At 47.4% G+C, this 21,424-nt stretch overlaps 8 protein-coding genes across 8 annotated transcripts; 5 read left to right on the top strand and 3 right to left on the bottom strand.

Annotated features, from left to right (window-relative positions):
- Nucleotides 1-201: 201 nt before the first annotated feature.
- Nucleotides 202-1,413, top strand: ALT_0824 (small ubiquitin-related modifier domain-containing protein; the record flags this gene model as incomplete). The annotated part of the gene is made up of 1 exon (XM_033556297.1): nucleotides 202-1,413. The coding sequence occupies one exon, from the start codon at nucleotides 202-204 to the stop codon at nucleotides 1,411-1,413; it is 1,212 nt and encodes a 403-aa protein (XP_033412188.1).
- Nucleotides 1,414-1,688: 275 nt separating this feature from the next.
- On the top strand, nucleotides 1,689-2,145 carry ALT_0823 (RNA methylation protein TRM112; the record flags this gene model as incomplete). The annotated part of the gene is made up of 2 exons (XM_033556296.1): nucleotides 1,689-1,874; nucleotides 1,930-2,145. 2 exons carry the CDS (start codon nucleotides 1,689-1,691, stop codon nucleotides 2,143-2,145), a joined length of 402 nt encoding a protein of 133 aa, XP_033412187.1.
- Nucleotides 2,146-2,732: 587 nt separating this feature from the next.
- set1 (histone methyltransferase SET1) lies at nucleotides 2,733-6,518 on the bottom strand (the record flags this gene model as incomplete). Its single annotated transcript, XM_033556295.2, has 2 exons — nucleotides 2,733-2,836; nucleotides 2,897-6,518. The coding sequence occupies 2 exons, from the start codon at nucleotides 6,516-6,518 to the stop codon at nucleotides 2,733-2,735; spliced, it is 3,726 nt and encodes a 1,241-aa protein (XP_033412186.1).
- Nucleotides 6,519-9,802: 3,284 nt separating this feature from the next.
- On the top strand, nucleotides 9,803-12,220 carry gfa1 (glutamine--fructose-6-phosphate transaminase (isomerizing) GFA1; the record flags this gene model as incomplete). Its single annotated transcript, XM_033556293.1, has 6 exons — nucleotides 9,803-9,807; nucleotides 9,884-9,954; nucleotides 10,008-10,239; nucleotides 10,336-11,729; nucleotides 11,784-11,945; nucleotides 12,000-12,220. The coding sequence occupies 6 exons, from the start codon at nucleotides 9,803-9,805 to the stop codon at nucleotides 12,218-12,220; spliced, it is 2,085 nt and encodes a 694-aa protein (XP_033412184.1).
- Nucleotides 12,221-12,909: 689 nt separating this feature from the next.
- ALT_0820 (lumazine synthase RIB4) lies at nucleotides 12,910-13,535 on the top strand (the record flags this gene model as incomplete). Its single annotated transcript, XM_033556292.2, has 2 exons — nucleotides 12,910-13,034; nucleotides 13,127-13,535. The coding sequence occupies 2 exons, from the start codon at nucleotides 12,910-12,912 to the stop codon at nucleotides 13,533-13,535; spliced, it is 534 nt and encodes a 177-aa protein (XP_033412183.2).
- A 227-nt stretch (nucleotides 13,536-13,762) lies between these two features.
- On the bottom strand, nucleotides 13,763-14,829 carry ALT_0819 (proteasome core particle subunit alpha 7; the record flags this gene model as incomplete). The annotated part of the gene is made up of 4 exons (XM_089599043.1): nucleotides 13,763-14,104; nucleotides 14,154-14,480; nucleotides 14,571-14,751; nucleotides 14,813-14,829. The coding sequence occupies 4 exons, from the start codon at nucleotides 14,827-14,829 to the stop codon at nucleotides 13,763-13,765; spliced, it is 867 nt and encodes a 288-aa protein (XP_089456707.1).
- Nucleotides 14,830-18,169: 3,340 nt separating this feature from the next.
- Nucleotides 18,170-18,478, bottom strand: ALT_0818 (mating alpha-pheromone PpgA; the record flags this gene model as incomplete). The annotated part of the gene is made up of 1 exon (XM_033556289.1): nucleotides 18,170-18,478. The coding sequence occupies one exon, from the start codon at nucleotides 18,476-18,478 to the stop codon at nucleotides 18,170-18,172; it is 309 nt and encodes a 102-aa protein (XP_033412180.1).
- Nucleotides 18,479-19,653: 1,175 nt separating this feature from the next.
- Nucleotides 19,654-21,230, top strand: ALT_0817 (isocitrate dehydrogenase (NAD(+)) IDH1; the record flags this gene model as incomplete). The annotated part of the gene is made up of 5 exons (XM_033556288.2): nucleotides 19,654-19,686; nucleotides 19,887-19,947; nucleotides 20,019-20,093; nucleotides 20,178-21,081; nucleotides 21,143-21,230. The coding sequence occupies 5 exons, from the start codon at nucleotides 19,654-19,656 to the stop codon at nucleotides 21,228-21,230; spliced, it is 1,161 nt and encodes a 386-aa protein (XP_033412179.1).
- Between the last annotated feature and the right edge of the window lie 194 nt (nucleotides 21,231-21,424).

The following is a 21,424-nucleotide window of genomic DNA, read 5'->3' as shown; positions in this document are numbered from 1 at the left end:
TCTTCTCAGGTACATCATTTCTCTTCAATGAATACTGATGCGCCAAAAACTTCCTAGTTGGGTTGGTAATCTGATTCCAATGTGGCACTATCCGCAAATCAGCTCAGATTTGTACTGTGTAGCCTGATCATTCCAACAAACAAACCAATCAACACCTCGATCATTCATGCAATATAGCCGCCCGGCGAACTGATAGGCCTGATGCGTTCATTCTTCAAGAGGCCTTCCTGGGCAAGCAAAGGAGACGAGCCGGTGACGTCCGACTTCTACCGTCGCGCTGGACAGATCTACGACGATATCATCACTACGAACAGGGAGGCTCGGGAGAAATCTGTCTGCGCCAACAAACCTGCAGCTGAAGATGGCAGGGCAAGAAAACGCCGTCATTTGCTGGACGATGGGAGCCTAGAGGGAAGCACGTCCTTAGGCCTTGACGGTAGTTTCAAGCACGATATTTTATCAAAAAGTCAACAAGAGTGTGCACCTTCAAAGTTGACACATCCTCCCTGCAACACTCTGGCGGAGGAAAGCATGAACAGCGGGCTACAGAAACCGGCAACGACATATTCAGGTGGTCTAGCCATCAGCGGGGATGTGCATCAGGATCGTGACTCCGAATTTACCCTACCTACATCAGACCAGCGCTGCAAAATAAATTTTGATGACTCCTATCAGCTCAAAATGGAAAGAAAGAACAAGAGCATGGGTGTCAACGAGCGCCTGGGTCACCAGAGGGGAGCTCGATGCCAGAAGAAGGCCCCAGGCGCTGGCATTCATCAATATTCTGGCCCCAGAAGTGAAGATGTCACTGTGCAAATACTTATTACCTCACCAATTGAGGGCACAAAGCCGCTCATAATTCATAGAAAAATGTCACAATCCTTGAGGGACGTCCGTCTAGCTTGGTGCAATCGTCAAGATCTATCGACGGCACTGCAGGCGTCTATATATCTGACTTGGAAGGGCAGGAGATTATTTGACGTCACAACGTGCAAAAGTCTCGGACTTAATACCAGCGAAACCCCAACTGGCGATGAGGATATTGACAAGTTTTCACAGATGGATGGCGAACCATTACGTATCCATATGGAGGCTGTAACAGACAAGCTTGCTGCCCCGGATACTCATCGACTTTTGCCTGTACTTGGTTCGCAATCGAACCTGAACGAGGGGTCGGATCAAAGACATTTGGTCAGGCTTGTATTGAAGTGCCCAGGGTTTGATAAGTTCGAAACAAGTGTGGCTTCGAATGGGTCTATTTCTCAGGCTATTGCTGCATTCCAGCTTGCAAAGCGCATACCTCCAGAGCGAAAGATTCATCTGGTGTTTGACGGTGATCGCCTGAACCCTAATGCATCTTTTACAGACTATGACATAACAGATGATGACCTGGTAGATGTTCTAATCAAGTGAATTAAAACTGGCGACCTCTTGAATATTCCAGAAGGTGCGGATAATGGTGACTGAGCTTTGCTAAAAGCTTCTTTGCATCTTGTACATTGTAGCGAATACAAAACAAGCCAAGGGTAATGTATAAGAAAAAGAAAGCAGAAAAGGAATAACAGAAGGCGGAAATAAAGTTGCTTATCCACTTTCGCAGGGTATGAGATGTGTGATTGTATTCCTTATCTTATCAGACTCTACTCAAATTTCACTCCAGTGTCCTATCACTCTGTGATTTAAACACAATGAAGTTAGTGACAGCGAATTTTTTAACTTGCGCCGTCAAGGGGTGCAAGACATCATCAGCGTCATTTCCTCTCCACTTTCATGACGCTGAGCTTGAACACGAGGAGCTTGACTTCCAACCAGAATTCGTACGCAATATCATTCCTCGCGTTGACTGGGATGGACTGCGGGTGACTGCGAATGAGGTAAGGTCGGATGTCTCCTGGTCTCGCTGGCATGTGTGGTTCTGACTTTCCCAAGCTTGGATTTTCCAATCTTCCCGAGAAGAAGCCCGAAGGGGAAGCCCTCAATGACGAGCAGATATTGAAGGATCTGCACCGGTTGCTACTCGAGACACATGTTATCGAGGGAAAGTTGGTGTGCGGGAACTGCGGTCATGAATATATGATCAAAGAGGGAATTGCGAACTTCCTTCTGCCGAGTCACTTGGGTTTGGGACTTCCTAACCACATCTAGGTGATCGCTTGCTAACAACCCATTTAATAGTCTGAAACCATACTGCGTGGGGGTTGTCATCTCAAGATTTCCGCAGTTTGAGCTTAGGTGTATTGCTCAGAGGAACCGAGACCATGACGGTCAGCTCATCTAAAGCGGCCTTTTGTTAAAGGTATGGCTGCTGTGGCCTAACGGGTTCGAAATTCTGGCTGTGTGACATACGTCCATAACAACATGCATTAACACTGTGGAATATATGATTGCTTTATTTCTCAAACTCCCATGATGAGTAACTGAGTGATTTAAATTTTATTGTACAAGGCATGTGTGATTCCTTCTGAGTGGCCATGAGCTAGATATCGGTGCCCCAGGAGCACGAAAAGAAACCAATAATACATGAATACTTGCTCAAAGCTGAACAGAACATCGTAATGCGAAAGTTTGGAGCCAACTCAATCAGTCTATGAAACCACGACAGAGTGAGAAAGAATCCAGGCGAATCTAATGGCGGCGCAATAAATGAAAGAACTTGGAACTCGGAAGGCTTTACTTTTGCACTCGATAGAGAATGCAGTGTCCAAGTCAACTGCGAGGTATCTCGGGTGACCTTAATTAAGGAACCCTTTGCAACCAGTCGAGCCGCAGAGGCAGGGAATTCTGTCGTCACTGTCCCATTCACGTTCGAATTTGTAGTCGTAGGTCAGCTCTTCATCTGCATACCTGTTAGCTTATGTCCGGATGTAGAGTCAGTTGGCTTGTCTGTCAGAATTACCTCTTCCAATGTCCCTGAGAGCATATATAACAATTCTCTTGCTACCATCAACCTTGATGATCTTTGCAGTGCAATTAGGAGTACAGCTGTGGTTGATGAAGCGAGCAATACCCCCTCTCTTGGTGGCATCTATAACAGTATTCTCGTCGATTCGGAAAAGGTAGCTGCTACCTATCCCGCTCTTCAAGTACTGCCTCTCCCTCATGTCTGCCACCTGCTGTCGCACCTTTTCACCAACATACTCTATGATCATATCATTCGCTGAAATGTTCTCTTCCGCGTACAGACCCCAATTGTGAATCGCTGACCGAGCAAAGCGCACTGGCTTCTTTCGTTTCTTCAACTGGTTGAAACGGAGAACATCACCATCTCCACCTTGCATAGGGAGAGCCTGCTTTTGCGCATTGATGTCTGCAACCAGCCTGCGATTATTGACCCTTGTCGATCTCGAAGTGGATTTAGATATCGTCTTCGCCGCGGAGATCCTAGCGGCTTCTGCAGCAGAAGCATGAGGATCGCTCTTTGCGTTGGCCTCCCGTTCTTCTCGAGCCTTCTGAACTTTGATGCGGTGCGGCAGGTATTTAGACTTCTCCGACTCCAAGATTCTCTTTCTTCCTTCGGTCCGAGCAGCTCCAGTGGGGTTGGAAACGTAGTAATCCGGTATCCTAGTCTCTTGGTGGACGGGCCCACTTTCACCGGGACGGTTGAGAGCTTTAATCTCTTTCTGTCGCCAAGCCCATGCCGATAGATTTCCAACCTTGGATCTCGACTGCCCGTCCAGAACATGGCGAAGGAAGCAGAGATCCTCCTCATCTTTGACGAGATTCTGCCAGCCGTCCAAATCCAAGATTATGGTTTCATCATCATCCACAGTCGGACGAGGTTCATCATTAGACACCCCCCATTCGATCTCTGTAACCGGGTCTTCATGGCTCTTTGCAATAGTAGACCCATCAGGTAATGGCGGCTGAACTTCGAGATTCGTTCCTTGTATGGCAGACTTGATCTGCAGCCTTTCCACATTCTCTTTCTCACCGTCCTCCTTGACTGACCTGTCTTCCAATCGACCCAGGAATTTACCCCCGATGCCAGCGAGGTTTTCCGGCTTCACAGTTCCAAGCTCAGCAGCTTCTGAGGGTTGAGACTCCTCGTAGAACAACGTATTTTCAGTCTCCACAGAGCGATTCAACTCTGACCGCTCGCTTTCCTCCTTGGGTCGTTTGCGAGCTTCAATTCCTTCCGCGACCCTTTTTCTTTTGCGCGTAGAGGAGAGACCAGGCGAATCACGCCGGGAATACCCGTCGACTATTTCGTTAAGGGTCGTAACGCTATCCCCATATTCCAAGCCTAGGAGCCGCGCTTCATGCCTTTTGTCTTGGGAAGCTAGTCCATCCAAGGGTTCTGATTCCTCGCCGTCATCGGAAATTGAAGATCTGGAACTCATCCGACTCGGTGGACGACTATACTGTTCATCAATATCCCTCGAGTATGGAGTACGTTGGTCCTCATCAGAGTCGTCGACGTCATGCAATTGCTGCAGTCTGTGATAGAGAGGACGTACTTCCTTTCTCCGAACAGGCTGCTTACGCCTCTCATCTAAGAAGGCAGCATCGGCACGGTTCAAACGACGAGCTTTTCGGATGCGTGGGAGCGCAAGTATGTTAAGGCCATACGGGCTGAATGAACGGCCACCTGGTAAGGAAGACTGGGGATTGCTGGATCCGAAAGTATCAACATCAAGTTGAAAAGGATGTCTTCTGATCCCCTCAGGATCAGGAATGCCCAGAGCTCGCCTCCTTGCCGCATGTCTGTCAGGGTCGAGATAGTCATATAATGTTGGGGCGGCGATGCGTGATTTCACATCCTCAAGAAGCTTATCTTTCAAATCGCGGACGATGAGAGCCAGGACTTCTCTGCATGGGTCCAAATCAATCGCTCGCTGTTTCTTTTCTTCCTCGAGATCCAAATCCGCCTCTTTTTTCAGCCTTTCTCTCTCTGCCCGTTCCCGTCGCTCTGCCTGGAGTCGTTCTGGGCTCGGACTTCGCTCATAGTTGGGATTGCCATAGGGCTGGCTTTCCATATTCATGATGTAAGTAAAAAGAGGCTTCATATGGCATACTTTGAAACAACGCTCGGTTTCCTCCTCACCGCGCCTAGAATTCTCGAAGATGATATAGTACCCAGTTTTATCGCATCGAATGTCTTTCCAGTCGAATAACTTGAGTCTTTTCTTCAGATGCGGAATCGTTGTGCTCAAAACAGGAACGTAACAGTGCGCGATGAAGATATATGGATCCCGCTTGATTTGCCCTAATATGGGTGTTTCCTCTATCAGAGAGGGCATGGCGGGCTTGAGAAAGCTCGCTCTTGGACCTTCGGGTACAGCGGCTACCGGACGCGTGGAAGATCTTGAAGGGCCTTTGGGAGCTGTCGGCGGTGGTTCATTCTTTTTTGCTTGAGGCTCAATTTTTGCCTCTTCTCCGACTGTGTTCTTCTTATGTCCCATTCGCTGAGACTCGATGGCCCTTGCAACAATTCTGTCTGAGACAGCACCATCCCGATCTAGTTCAACCCTGATCCTTCGTGTCCCAATCCGTTGCTCCTTCTTGCATTCAACGTAGGCTCGCCTGGCCGCGGTCGCCGCTGGTATTGGCCCGGCACCTCGAAAAGAGGTGCTGTCTTTGTACTTGACTGAACATACTCCAAGAAATCGACCTGTAATCGGGTCTGTGCGATTATTTATCTCTGAAATCTCACCGAAGCTTGAAAAAAGCGCGTTTATCGGAGCCACTGGGCTCAGGGGATCGAAGCCAGTGACCACTATTTGGACGGGGGGTCCGGGACCGATAGTAGTTGCAGTATCATAGGGCCACTGTTTCAGTCTATAAGGAGCCGGCCGGTATTTGGTCTTCTGCTTACAGCCGGCACCTCGAGTGTAATTCAGAATACTCAGACGCGGGTCGGGTGAACAGCCGTCTTGTTCATTCAGCACAAAGTCCACATACTGTGGCTTTCTTCTCTTTTCCTTCGACGATCTCTTCTCAAGATCGGGGTCGTAAACCAACTTGCAACCCTTGATTACACCACTGCGCGATGTTTGCGACCGTGGTGTTGGCGGTGTATGTAGGGGTGTAGCAGCAAGTTTCAATTCATCGGTTGCAAACTTGTTCGATTCGTATTCGGCCACTTCAACGGACTTGGATTGATGAGGACTCAACTTGCGAGGCGGAGACGACTCTGCGTTGGTGACCGGGGTGAGATTATCGAACCGTGCCTCGTTCACCTGCGTTGCACGACACTGAGCAAGCGATGCACTTAAAATAGATGTATCCGTACCCGTTATGTCCGTGTTCGTTTCTCCAACGAGTTTGCTTTTGGGTTTCTCTACACCCATACCAGTTTCCGATGCTGATACGCTAGGAGGGCTGCCATTCGTAGAAACGTTGGCTGCGCTTGCTCCAGAAGAGCAGGCCAATTGTCCATTGCCATCCTGGACATGAAGCAGATCCTCGGGCCGATCCTTGGAGCGAGATCGATCTCGCGGCGCTCTCACTCTTTTTTGTTGAAGGACCGACGGGGCAGTGGGAAAGAAGTCCGCAAAGCCTGCCGATGTGCGCGACATAATGGAAGATGGCTCACAAGCCAGAAAAGAACAGGCCGCGATCAGAACGCAGCATCCTTGACCGCGGTCTAGCTGCTCATGCGATGACCCACGGCCAGGGAAATTTCCTGACAGGATGGCACAGATGTCAACGGTTGCTGGGCAATCGGTGGGGCCAATCCTAATAAGCCGGAAGCAGGGAGCAAAGGGAAGTGAAAGCAGTAAGTTTTGACGTATAAATGAGACGAAGAAAAGTAATAAAATTATTAGTAGTGGAAGTAGTAACCTTGATAATTCGATAGTGTACTGATTATTTGGGGCTCATGGGCAGAAAAGCGGAGTTGAACCGGAAATGAGCACGCCTGCCGACGCGATCAAGCTGGTGGCCCAGGAACGCGAACAAAGCAAGTCACTGGAAGACCTTGTGGTCGAGGAACTAATTCCATGAAGTCGGCGCAGGTTGTGTCTCAATTCTGCTAGATAGATGTCTCTGAAAATGGGGTCCAGTGCGTTCACTGCCGAACATCTATAAATTCATTGTGGTGTTGAGAAGAGGCTAGTTATGAAAATCTACCACTCCTCTCAAAGACATATCGGAATGCATTGCTGACTACTCCATTCCTCTGTCACCAGTTCCATGACACCCACCTGTGACATTGTACAGAAACCATAGCCCCCGAGGCTCTCTAGTGTCATATCGTGCTTTCCAGGAGAAACTCGATATTCTGATGTTTTTACACTGTTCTCCCGACTCATTTACGTTAGTTGTTGTGAGATCGCCGGGGGTATGCAAGATTCTGATTCGTCGTCATGAGAGATGTATATCCATGCACTACTGTCGCTCCTCGAAACGCGCTTCGACTGCCCATGAAACTATGCCCTGGATAAACCTTTGTTCCGCCCTTTTTTGGGAAGACATCACCCAAAATTTCTTGGTCTCTCGAAATTTGATTTAAAATTCTAAATTTCACCGCTTCAAGTCGAGTTCCCAGGCCTCGAGCTTTGCTATACACACGTTACCAGGAAACATAAAGCAACGGCCGTCTGCCATCTCATTGAGGCTCTGCAGTGAATGGTCTTGAGGCGATATTATGTCCTGTTGTGTCGAGCAGGCCGTGATGAATTCGTGTATTTTAGGGGGAGACCGAGACAAATCCAACATGCGTCCAACGTGCGTCTTTCCCGTGGTCAGTTCCATCAAGCCGGCCCCCTCGCGGTTTTGTCCGATTTTCATGTTGTTGTTGTGCTCAGAGCGACAGCTACCCTCCTCATGTAATATTCTCACGCACTTCCAATCGAGCTACGAGCGATTCAGAGACCCTAGTGTTCAGATAGCAGCAGTACCTTTGCGATGGTGAAATGTGCCGAAACTCAAAACCTTGAATCTGAAAAAGAAAGACGACAAGGATGAAATAAACAAAGATTTCAAATATGGAAAAAAGGTAGAAAACTAATAAATAGCCCTAGGGAGTAGTAGTTAGGATATGTGGCGAACGAACAGCAAGGCGCAGAAAGTAAGAGCCAGCTGAAGTTGGAAGACACGCAACATGGTCGATGAATCAGATGTTCCCAGACAACTCAGAGTCAATTGGAGGATAACAAACCCATGAAGTACTCCGTCCCGATGGAATGGTAACCGTGTTCCATAGTGGAACTTGTACTATTACTTACTATTGCTGACTGAGATAGTCGAATGTTCAACCTTAGTTTACTTTATTTTGCTATGGAAGAGTCACTAGATGGTAAGGTAGTTCGTAGGTGGTCATATTATCAGTGTACTATTCCAATGCAGCGAGATTTACTGATGGATGATCATATAAGGGTTTCCTACAGGATTTGTGAAATGTTGCTAACCTTGGCCCACATGGATACCTACCTACCTATATTGAGTACCTCAGAAGAGAGGTACCTTATCATATAATAATGTGTAAGAAAGGTAACACTAATATGTGGAACTTAAGTGCATGATGTTAAAAATAGTAATGTCTAGGAAGATAGTTCTCACATTGATAATTGTCCTTTTACTATGTATCTACGGAGTACAGAGTTGTGTAAGGAACTCTAACCATGTAATTACCTATATTACATACTAGGTACTTCATTAATATATAATGATCATATGTGTATATCCGGATGTTTGTGTGTCCTTAAAGAAATTATTTTATTTTAATTCTCTAGTATTTATGGCAACATGGCAATATTACCAAGATACAATTTTGGAATCAGTGAGGAAGATGATGGGACCAGTGGCTGTGTTTCTTACCCTAGATCAAATGTATTGAAATAATATTGGAAAATTCTGAATACGTTGGATTTCCCTGCAGGTACTGTACTTGAGAGCTATCAAATCGTGGTAGTTCCATAGCGAGGCTAATGCTCTGTGGACAGAGCCCGCCCATCATGGACCACAAGAGAAGTAAAAGAGATAACAGATTTCTGCAGAGTAGTCCGGATGTTATTTCTGTACACTCCCAAGTAAAGTAGGAATGGGGACCAGCACAGTAGGAGACTAGGAGTACCGGGGGTATAGTTACCTGTTCTGTATATAGCAACACTTTGGCTAACTCACACTATCCATCTGCGTTTATTTTTAACACCCACTACTATCTATCTAGTATGATAAGTCGGTACCAGCATTTTTAAGAGGGATAGGTAGCTCTCCACACCTATGTATGCCAACCATCAATGTTTGTTTCGGATCGAGTTGGGGTGAGACATTCCAGCCGATGTCTGTATGTGTGTGTGTGTGTGGCTACGAGGCGCAGACGCTGCAGCAACCGCTGGTTGTTGGCCACTTCCTGACTTGCTCACTTGCTTACTTGAATAAAGGAAGGATGGGAACGCCATTGCTCCATTCTGTAGCAGCTTCCCTGGTCCTGTGGGTGGGTCTATCCTGTAACGCGGCAACATAAAACATAACAGCTCCCCCTCCTCTCAGCTGGTTGATCCTGTGTCAACTCAACTCCCCTCTGCCTTTCATTATTGACCCCTCCCTTCACTCGTTCAGTCGCTCCCCTTAAACCCATTGCATTTATTCACACCTCGCAGAACATCCTGAACAATTCAACAGCAGTCAACAACCAATATCTGCCTCCGCCTCTACCTTCGGGCAGTCTCATCAACCCTATCCCTCGTTTGTGATTGATTACCCTCGTCGTCCAGAGTTCTTGCCTTCCTTCTTCACAACCGCCCTCCTTTCCGGTCTTTTCGGTCTCCTTGCCAGGTAAAAAGCTTTCTCTGGGAGCCCTAGTCTTGCCTTACAACTTCTCCGAGCCCATCCAACTCTACCTGAATAGTCTTCCACGATGTGGTATGTTATTTTGAATAGACCTCTACTTCCTTTCCAAGATAATTTAATTAATATACGGCCTGTTAACGTGACTTAGTGGCATCTTCGGCTATATCAATTACCTTGTGGAGAGAGATCGTAAATACATCATTGATACGTTGCTCAATGGTACGTGACTCCCTGCATTTACTCTGATAGCAATCTTACAGTATGAAATGCAGGACTCTCCAGACTCGAATACCGCGGTTACGACTCGGCAGGCTTTGCGGTGGATGGTGATAAAAAGAATGAAGTTTGCGCCTTCAAGGAAGTTGGTAAGGTCGCGAAACTGAAGGAGCTCATTGAGGAATCCAAGCCCGACATGACGAAGACTTTCGAGTCCCACGCTGGTATTGCTCACACACGCTGGGCTACTCACGGGACACCCTCTCGCCAGAATTGCCACCCTCACCGGTAAGTGCATCACCGGTCTCAGCAAAACATTTGGCATTCAATGGGCAACCATGATTGTGGCTCCTTCATTGAACTAACGCACATTTTGTCCGACAGATCTGATCCAAATTGGGAATTCGCAGTTGTTCACAACGGCATCATTACGAACTACAAGGAACTTAAAGCTTTGCTAGAGAGCAAGGGGTTCCGGTTTGAGACTGAAACTGACACGGAATGTATTGCCAAGCTTGCGAAATACTTGTACGACCAGCAGCCCGACATTGAGTTCACAGTCCTCGCCAAGGCTGTTGTGAAAGAGCTCGCGGGTGCTTTTGGTCTCCTCATTAAGTCTGTCCATTACCCTCATGAGGTAATTGCGGCTCGCAAGGGTTCTCCGCTCGTCATCGGCGTGAGGACATCAAAGAAGATGAAGGTGGACTTCGTCGACGTGGAGTACTCGGAAGATGGACCTCTTCCCGCTGAGCAGGCTTCTCAGAACGTAGCTATCAAGAAATCCGCTACCGGGCTTCTGGCTCCACCTGATAAATCCCTCCTGCACCGGTCGCAGTCGCGTGCGTTTCTTTCAGATGATGGCATCCCCCAGCCAGCAGAGTTTTTCCTGTCTTCTGATCCGTCTGCGATCGTTGAGCACACGAAGAAAGTGCTTTATCTCGAAGATGACGATATCGCCCATGTCCATGAAGGCCAACTGAATATCCACCGTCTCACAAAGGATGATGGTACCTCGAACGTGCGCGCTATCCAAACCATTGAGCTGGAGCTTCAGGAAATCATGAAGGGCAAATTCGATCATTTCATGCAGAAGGAGATCTTTGAACAGCCCGAGTCAGTTGTCAATACCATGAGAGGTCGATTGGATGTTGCAAACAAGCAAGTCACACTTGGGGGGCTCCGGCAGTATATTTCCACTATTCGTCGCTGCAGACGAATCATTTTCATTGCTTGTGGAACCAGCTATCATTCATGCATGGCCGTACGTGGTGTTTTTGAAGAGCTCACTGAAATCCCCATATCAGTTGAACTTGCCTCGGACTTCTTGGACAGGCAGGCACCTGTTTTCCGGGACGATACTTGTGTTTTTGTCTCCCAATCGGGTGAGACTGCCGATTCACTCATGGCTCTTCGCTATTGCCTTGAACGAGGAGCATTGACTGTCGGCATTGTCAACGTCGTGGGATCTTCCATTTCTCTCTTAACCCACTGTGGTGTGCATATCAATGCTGGTCCTGAAATTGGCGTTGCTTCCACCAAGGCCTATACGTCCCAATTCGTTGCCATGGTCATGTTCGCACTCTCTCTGAGCGAGGATCGCGCTTCGAAGCAAAAGCGACGGGAGGAAATCATGGACGGTCTTTCGAAAATCTCTGGACAGTTCAGAGAGATACTGAAGTTGAATGAACCCATCAAACAGATGTGCGCGAAATTTTTCAAGGACCAAAAGAGTTTACTCCTTTTGGGCAGAGGCAGCCAATTCCCCACGGCTCTCGAAGGTCAGCATTACAGTATCCCCACTTGAGGTACTTCAGACGCTAATGACTTTGCAGGAGCACTCAAAATCAAGGAAATATCCTATCTCCATTGTGAGGCCGTCATGTCGGGTGAACTGAAACACGGCGTCCTTGCTTTGGTCGACGAGAATCTGCCCATCATCATGATTCTTACGAGGGACAATATTTTCTCAAAATCTCTGAATGCTTATCAACAGGGTGAGCTATCTTTCCCTCCTGCCTTCGTCTTAGATACCTCTAACCAAGAATCAGTGATTGCTCGCGGTGGCCGTCCCATTGTGATTTGTAACCATGACGACCCAGAGTTCTCTTCCGCCCAGACCGAAAAGATTGAGGTCCCAAAGACCGTCGATTGTCTGCAGGGACTTCTCAACGTTATTCCACTGCAGCTTATTGCCTATTGGCTTGCTGTTGGAGAGGGACTCAACGTTGATTTCCCGCGCAACCTCGCAAAATCGGTCACTGTTGAATAAATCGCCATTTCACCCATGGTACATAGGGATCGTGGATCTGGCACATGAGTTGTTAGAGAAAGAATGGTTTCCAGTATCTTTGTTACATCGTTCACTTTACACATTCATACCCCAGGGAAATGGGAAGAAGTGGTACGGTTATTGTAGTCTAGATGCTAATATTATCCACCTCTGCTCGAACTATAATGCTGGCCATTTGACTAAAGCCACATCTGGGACTCTCATAGCATTGTTCACGTCCGGGAACATTATGTCCCTTTGGTATATGTTTAGTCACATGGTGCCGATGTTCAGTGGTTCGCAGATCGGTATCCTAAAGCCAAAGGGCCGGTGAAGAATTACACTCTGTATATGGGTTTTGCTGTAAACTGCATGGATTGGTACGGAGTAGCTCCCTGTAATTTTCCACCAAGCGGGGAGTCGGTGACTGACTTCCAGTTCCCCCACAAGACTTTCGTATTCCAAAGAACCCCTCGGCCTAACGAACCACCTGTTTCCCCGATTCATTGCCAACGAACTTTCGGAGGAAGACACCGTACTCAAAAATGACATCAGTGAAAGGGCCAGGGGCTGCTCAGGCTTTTGATGGTGAGGGATTCATCTGTATTCCGTGACGCGTTTGCTTATGCTTCATCTCCCGCTTTGAAGGCTCTGGGCTTCGCGTTGCCATAGTTCATGCTAGATGGAACATGGCAATAATCCAGCCTCTCGTGGAAGGGGCCAAAAAAAGCCTTTTGGCGGCCGGAGTACTTGAAGAGGATATCACCCTTGAGACAGTGCCCGGCAGTTACGAATTACCCTTTGCTGCTCAGCGGTAAGACATGGCGATTCCAAAGGCAAGACGGAGACACAGTCTTGTGTTCTGCCTTTCTGTTATAGGCCTATCTGATCTGAGATCTCTACTAGGATGTACACGGCCTCGCAGCTCCAGGCTGCCAAAGGATCATCATCCGCAGGAGGGATCAGTGCTACGGATTTATTATCGTCCTCTACTGCAGACCTGAGTAAGACATCGCCAACTTCGACTGCATCTAAGCCTTTTGATGCCATTATTGCTATCGGTGTTCTCATCAAGGGAGAGACAATGCATTTCGAGTACATTGCGGATGCCGTGTCTCATGGGTTGATGCGTGTCCAACTTGATACTGGCGTGCCAGTAATTTTCGGAGTGCTCACTGTTCTGACGGAAGAACAAGGCCTGGAAAGAGCTGGTCTTGGCAAGAAGGGAATGCATAATCATGGCGAGGATTGGGGTAAAGCCGCCGTGGAACTTGGTTTGAAGAGAAGAGACTGGGTAGAAGGAAAAATCGTTTAGTCTCACGGCAATTAGCAAAGGCAAATGGCTTCAACAGAACCAGACCAGAGACTGTTACAACACCCGTCGCTCGATAGACGGAGAGGTAAAGGCCCCCAAAAAAATAATAAAAAATAAAACACTATTGGGCCTAGAATACGAGTGACGATAGTTAACCCCTTGGCCGCCCTGAAGGGATCTGGTTATTCTTGTATTATTTGTCGGGTAGTGATCTTTAATTTGCGAATCTATTCCTCCATTCGCTCGCCTTCATTGCCATCATTCTTTGTCGTCTCTTCCTCGTCCTCGTCTTCCCCCTCCAAAGCTCTCTTCGCTGCCTTTTCGGCCTCTTCAAGAAGTTCCCTAGGTACCTCTTCATGCTTCCCTTTGGTCGGACCGTCTAATGAGCTGATCCAAGACATCTCCAACTCAAACTCCTTGTCCTTGCTGTCTTCGTGGGCCACGTATATGATACGGGCGGCTTCTCTGACGGCATCGAGCAGAGTCAACTTTTCGGAGGCTAGGTCCAGCTTCTCAAGTTCAGCTTTCGCTGCCTGTCTTCCCTTGCCAGTGGCCGCGCCGTAGTAACCCTTATAAAGTTAGCACGAGAAAGGAGATGAACGCCCACAATCATCTTACCCAGTATAGCCCACTGGGCTCGATCATATAAAGACCCGGCCCACCAACCTTCGCGCCTGAAATCTTACCGCCGGAACCCGAAGCCGGTCCGGTTCCTACTTGACCATCAACAGCAAGTTCGGTTTCAGAATCCCAACCTCCGACAATAGCTGTAACACCAAATGGTCGTACACTGGAGTAGAGAGTGTAAGCTTGGACATAACTACCAAGGCGATTGGCCAGGGCGGAGATCGGGATGGGCCCTTTGTATACGCTTCTCCACGAGGAAGCTTCGTCTCTAGCTCGCGAAACGAAGTGACGACCATCTGGGACTAATCCCGCTGAGACCTGGGACACGTGCATATATGAATTAGCATGCACTGATTCGTAGCAATGAGACGCTGCTCTGTCAACATCAAAACACTGTTGTTGCCTTACAATGCCCACATGGCGATCCACTGTCGCGATCTTCTTATTCGCACCTGGCTTCAAAAGCTTACTGGTGACGATCTTTTCTACCGCCAGGACAACTCCGTCCTTGCATCTAATACCGATAGCTGTCCCTCCATTTTCGACCGCCTTGACTGCGTATTCCACCTGCGGCGTGTATGAGTACCTCCTAGCTCGCCAGATGGAGTTTATCAAAATACCTGAAAATTGCGACCGTCTGGAGAAAAGACGGAGTTTGAAAGGTCATAACCAGTACCGATAGATGTCTATAATGGAGTTGATGTCAGATCCTTGGATATTTTAACATCAGCAGAGGAGAGAGGGACTGAACCATAGCTGTGACGTTGGACAGACAACCACAGGTGAGATGAGAGCAGTGGCAGGAAGGTGAGTATCAACTAATGAGATAAATACTCAGGCATGAACAAATAAAAAGTAAAAGAGAGTTACCGTGAAGGTAATGGATCAGATGTCAATGATATGTGAGAGGTTCAAGATAAGCTATAAGCAGCAGTATGTGCAAGCTAACTTGCCGACTCCAGGTAGGTAGCTATGATCGCGTCACGGGGTTTCTGCCTATCAGTACTGTATGTAGCTAAGAACAGCTATTATCACATGATTTATGATTCATCTATGAACATAATACATAAAATATGACTAATACATGTAATTATACTACATAACTTTGCAACCATTATCTTAATAATGCTCATGGCACTGCAAGCCTTATGACAGATGGAAATAGTTCCCACATAGAGGGGTAGTAGAGAGGTATTAATGTTTTACCACCTTTTCCTTTGATAAAAGTCATGACTTATGAGAGGTGGGTGTCCACTATCATATCTGGCTGAAGTCCACCATAAATCTCTAGCATTAATTTGAGAGGCTGTTCACTGCGCATGAAGCAGAAGATGCCTGCTTGTTGATTGTACTCTGGACAAGCCCCGGCTTAAGTAAACTCCTCTTGTTATGTGCCCAACCTGTTGCTTCGAGTCCCAATATCTTGGGCATCCAACGAATTATATGGATCTCTTATCGCCTTCGAGAGTCCTTCAATTTTTCCCCTTCTTGATCCCAACCGTTCTCTTTCCAATTCCTGATCTCTGCTTGGTAGTAGAGTCATCAGCTCGACTCCAGTCTCTGTCTGGCAGACAAATTCATTATATATTACGCATATCCCGCCCTCACCCCTGCTTGACGTCCCATAATCGCTAGTCGGCATTGTCGATTGATCTTTTCTCTGCCTACATATCGGCCAGCACTCCCGAAATGTCCTCCTCTATTCTGCATACCTGTGCCTTTTGCGAAAAAATCACAGACGTGTCTACCGCGCTAGCAGCATTCATTATGGACCCTAGTTGTGCAGAGGTGGGGATCTTTCCTTGACCATCCTCTGTCTGAGCTCCTGACTAGTGACGGATTCAGTGTGGCCTATCGGCGTCTGAGAGTAATATTGCAATGCAAAATGACCTTGCGACGCTCTTTGCAAAACAGATGAGCGTCGGGTCTGAACCACCAAAGGACAAAAAAGTCCTCCGTCCGATCGTTTATAGTATCACACAGCACTACCATCATTCCTCGCATGTGGCGCGCCAGGCAGCAACAGAGCCCATGGACTTAAGCTGATGCATTTGATCGACAGGAGGGGCTTCATTGCTCAATATAGCTGAATTGTGATGAAAGTGACGCTTACATCTCCGACCCCTTAGTCTAGGATCCACATTTGGTGTTGATTTTCCGTCTATTTAATGGGTGGTATTGTTTCTTAAACTTAGGTCCATTGAGCGGTGACCTTGGGATGCACCTAGGTGGCGCATCTCTCTCAAAGCCAATATGATAATCAAGCATGGGGGACTTATCTAGGTACACTATCATGGCTTCAAAGAACAACAAGAGATAGCCTGTGTACATTCCGGTAAAGTTGCACCAGAGTAATTCCATGAATTCACACGTATTAAGAGTTTGGAGATATGACAGTGAATTATCCTTTAGTGTATCACCCTGCCCTTGTTCATCTGGCATTGTCAGCACGGATTTTTGCTCTGTATCACTCGCACTTTGTCCTTTTGAAACTATCTGGGAGAGCTGATCTTGTTAGTATAACTGCAGGGAATGGCTATCCTATATCAGGGGCCTGCGCAGTGGTGGAATGGCCTAAACACCTGATGAATTGTAAGCCACTACGGTGTGTCCTGAGTGCAGGGTTGCTTACAATCCATGTATCAACCCTACAGCTTTCACTTGGGTTCTTCTGTCCTAGTCGACTCGATGGTGTTATAGATTCAAAGCCCATGGTACCTTACGACGCTGTGCCATACCCGGGAGCCCTGACCTGACACAAATTTCCTGCATTTTCCCATCTGCGAGCCCCATCCTCTGCTTTGATGATGGTGGGGTCAACCACATTAGTTTTATCTGTGGATATACCAAGATTATCAGATCTAATATTGGTGAAATATCCAAATCAGAGTCATAACGTATCCCCATGGAGAGCTTGATCACCAAGCTAGTAGGTATTATTTCCTGTACCTCTCCTAGTGGCAGCGTACATTTATGCAGTCCTGCACTGCCGTTTATAAATACCTTTATAAGGTTGGGAATAATTGGTCCAACTGAAGCAATCTGCCTGAGTTATCCTGCTTCGTGTATTTTCTGGTAGCCTTGGGAGTCAGAATTCCGGAGGCTACAACAATGAGACTTGCTTCTGTTTATCTAAATTCTTATGCTACCGCACCTATGCACTGATGAGGATATATATTGTATCTAGGAATATAGTGATTCATTAGAGTAGCTACACTTCTCCCATGTTAGGCACCAGTGAAAGTCAAAGAAGACCATGGTTAATCCAAAGTGGATTAATGTGCACTGTTACTGTGATGCCCAGTACATAAGGAATTAGATTACTTACCGAAAGACTACAGTCTTGTTTTACAGGGCTTTATGATACAACTTCTTACAAACATCACACCTTATCCGCGTGATTTTGCCACAGGTCAAACAAGTACACATAAGTTAATGCGAGGCAAATCTTGCAGCAGCTTGGGAGGTAGTGATATATGCCAGCTCAACCATTGTAAGAAGAAAGAATGACGAGTTAGTTGTCTGGCCAGGGTGCCATGGAAACACAAGGCTGTTCCGCCTTATATATGTCCAGCCCCATGTCAAAACACAATATCAACACGAATACTTGGAAACAAAACCCCTGCTCGTCCATCAGCGTTGGGACACTTCATATCTTCCCTTCGAATTGGGCCGCCACGTATTAAGACGATCCTGCCTCGGTCCCACGCCCCAAACTTCATCAGCTAAGCGAATAATCGTAGTCATGGCTTCAGATAATGTCGGCAGTACATGGCGCGCCAAAATCAGACCTGTGACATCTCGCCTCAGTAAAGAATCACAACCAGCCCGAGATACTCCGGGGTGTAACGTATCTCAAACGACTGCAACAGAAGTATAGATCATACAGCTTCAGAGAAGAAAAGGGGCTCGGTAAAGGCGGAAATAAAAAGAAAAAGGGAATCAACTGGTCTAAAGGGAAACAAATCTCATGGGTGGAAGACCGCAAGGGGTGATACCAACTTTGCCTATTCCTTCTCAAAAGCAGCCATGGCTTCAGCAAAGGCATCGGCAGAGCGCTTCACCTCTTCAGCGGCCTCGGCGGCTCTCTTCGCCTTGGCGCAACCCTGACCGGGAAGATGGCACCACGGAGTCTGCGGGAAGGCTTCCGCAATGGCCTCAGCGACGGCACTGGCTGAACGTCTGACTTCATCCGAGGCATCAGCAGCGCGCTTAAGCATGTAGCAACCCTGACCAGGAAGATGGCACCACGGCGTAATGTCTGCTTGGACAGCAGTGGCAGCGAAGGTAGCGAGAACGAGCGAGAGGAGTTTCATCTTCGATGATCAAATGAAGTGGAGATATAGAAAGAAATGTGTCACTGTAGGTTGCAAAGTAAAGCCTGGCTTTGAAATTGAATTGACGACTTTGATATCAATCAAGTAATCGATTCGAGGCAGGTCTCATGCGCTTTAAGTAGGCACATGGTACAGAGACCTTGCCAAATGCAACGCATGAGATGCATTCCCAGGGCTGAGTGATTCTATTCAACATCTGATGAGAAAGCTGTGAAGCAGAGGAATGAATAAGAAGTGTGCATCCCATGAATAGATCTCAATCAATAGCAATCACAAAAGAACCTCCTCAATAAGAGTTAGTCTTTGTGTTATTGATCCCTAGTTTTAAAGTAGCATTGAAGTTGACTAGGGTCCACCCAGGCCAGTTATTCACCTAGAGAATCTGTTATCATGATGGATGAATATGCAAATAGTGGATGATCAAGGCACTTATGTGCATTCAATAGTGTCAATAGACATTTCTTAACCAAAAAGGGCCATCAATAAAATCTCCTCAATAAACTTTTGCATCATCTCTTTCTTTCAGCAGTATTGAAGAGAGGTCTTGAAGCTGATTGATAGACTGCTAGAACAGAAAATATACTCAGAACAGACTGCAACAGATGTGGTTAAGGGACAGAGGAATATCCCCTTCAGTGAGTACCACAGAGGTATAATGATCTCTCTAGCCAGCAAGCCAAGAAAAAGAACTTTTGATCATGATGTATCTCTCTACGAAGTACTCCGTACTTAGCATTCATACCAATGAACTGTCAGTGTCTGGCGATAACTTGCAGACTATAGCAATTATTGTCCCCAGCGGTTATTCTTTCCCGCTTCTTCTTCATCCATTGTTAATTAATATTCAGCGCATAGTTACCCACTTCTATGTTGAGGATTGATGATATTATGACGCGGAGAGGGCGAAAGATAAGATCGGGCCGTGTTCTGAGACAGGCACTGCGCAAATAATAGGACGGAATAGACACCTTACTTGGTGGATGCCGAGATGGTCCGCCGTTTTTTCCGGCGCCTCCTTCTTCCTCGTGGCCGTGCACCTCGTTTTCCAACCCCATCCGTCTTTTTGCCTGCGCGTTTTCTTGCTCACCAGGGAACAATTCTTTTCATCTTTGCTCTTCCTGTCCATTTTCTTTTCTTGTCCATTGCCTGCCAAAATGTTCTCCTTGCGGACGGCGCAGCCCGCGCAGGTTAGTAAGACCCTACATCAGATAGATTGTGTGACTCGTGGTCGGGCTTTTTCTCATTCCTTGTCCCATTTTCCCCTTCTCTATCTGGCTACTTCCCTCCGCCCGGCAGCAGCATTGCAGCCGCATTGCAGCACTTCTTCATTCCCCCTGCCTCGACGTCGTGTTTCTGTGTATTAAAGCTAATTTTATCTGTTCTGCAGGCTTTCCTCCGCCGCGCAGCTGGTGCAGGCTCTCTAGTCCACTCCTCGATCCCGGCAAGATGTACGTACCTTCAATGCTTTTGCAGCAGGACTAGCTGCTTTCCTATGACATTGATTGACTTGGGTCTTCAGCTTTTGCTAGCGTGCAGTCCGACATCTTCAAGCCCACGAAGTATGGCGGCAAGTACACCGTTACTCTCATTCCAGGTACCTATAGCTCACCCCAAGCCTTGCCCCGAATGTCAGTAGTCGATATCGCTGACATGAGAATTTTTCCGCTGTGATGCAAAGGCGATGGTATCGGTGCGGAAGTTGCCGAGTCAGTCAAGACAATCTTCAAGGCCGACAACGTTCCTATTGAATGGGAGCAGGTAGATGTCAGCGGTGTTGATACAGGCAACAAGCATTCGGAGGAGCTCTTCAAGGAATCCATCGCCTCTCTTAGACGCAACAAGCTTGGCCTTAAGGGTATCCTGTTCACCCCTGTTGAGCGCTCGGGTCACCAGTCATTCAACGTTGCTCTCCGTCAAGAACTCGATATCTTCGCTTCGATCGTTCTGATCAAGAATATTCCCGGTTACAAGACACGGCATGAGAACGTTGACCTCTGCATTATCCGTGAGAATACTGAGGGAGAGTACTCTGGTCTCGAGCACCAGTCAGTACAGGGTGTGGTCGAGTCGCTGAAGATTATCACCCGTGCCAAGTCAGAGCGCATCGCTAAATTCGCGTTCGGATTTGCTCTCGCCAACAACAGAAAGAAGGTCACCTGCATCCATAAGGCAAACATCATGAAACTCGCCGATGGCTTGTTTCGCAGTACTTTCCACAAGGTCGCCGAGATGTACCCTACTTTGGAAGTTAACGACATGATTGTCGACAATGCATCCATGCAGGCCGTTTCTCGACCCCAGCAATTCGACGTGATGGTCATGCCCAACTTGTACGGAGGCATTCTATCCAACGTTGGCGCTGCCCTTGTCGGTGGACCTGGTGTGGTTCCTGGCTGCAACATGGGACGTGACGTTGCTGTCTTCGAGCCCGGCTGCCGTCACGTTGGCCTCGATATCAAGGGCAAAGACCAGGCTAATCCCAGTGCTATGATCCTTTCTGGATCCATGCTTCTTCGCCACCTTGGCTTGGACGACCACGCAAACAGAATCTCCAAGGCCGTGTATGATGTGATTGGTGAAGGGTGAGTCCATTACCGTCATCTTTTTCGACGTTCCAGTTTGGGCTAATTCTCACATTTTTAGTAAAACGAGAACTCGCGACATGGGTGGACAAGCCACCACTCACGAGTTCACCAGGGCCGTCTTGGACAAGATGGAGGCTTCTCTGTAATCACTCCCGATACCACTCATCTCCTTTCTGCAATTCTCGTGATGACGACAAAAAAAAAGAGGTCTGTTGTCATGTTTCCTGAAGGCCTTGCTAGCTGCTCAGACCTATGCTTATACTTTGTAACACTTGCAACCGCATACAATGCAATAAGACGTCTACTGTATATCGAGGCGATAAACATGGATGTGGGATAG

The sequence above is a fragment of the Aspergillus lentulus genome, assembly GCF_001445615.1.
Source record: "Aspergillus lentulus DNA, contig: Alt01, strain: IFM 54703, whole genome shotgun sequence".
In the NCBI taxonomy this organism is placed as follows: Eukaryota; Fungi; Ascomycota; class Eurotiomycetes; order Eurotiales; family Aspergillaceae; genus Aspergillus; species Aspergillus lentulus.
Note: the sequence above shows the minus strand (reverse complement) of the source record. Positions and strands in the feature narration are given on the sequence as shown.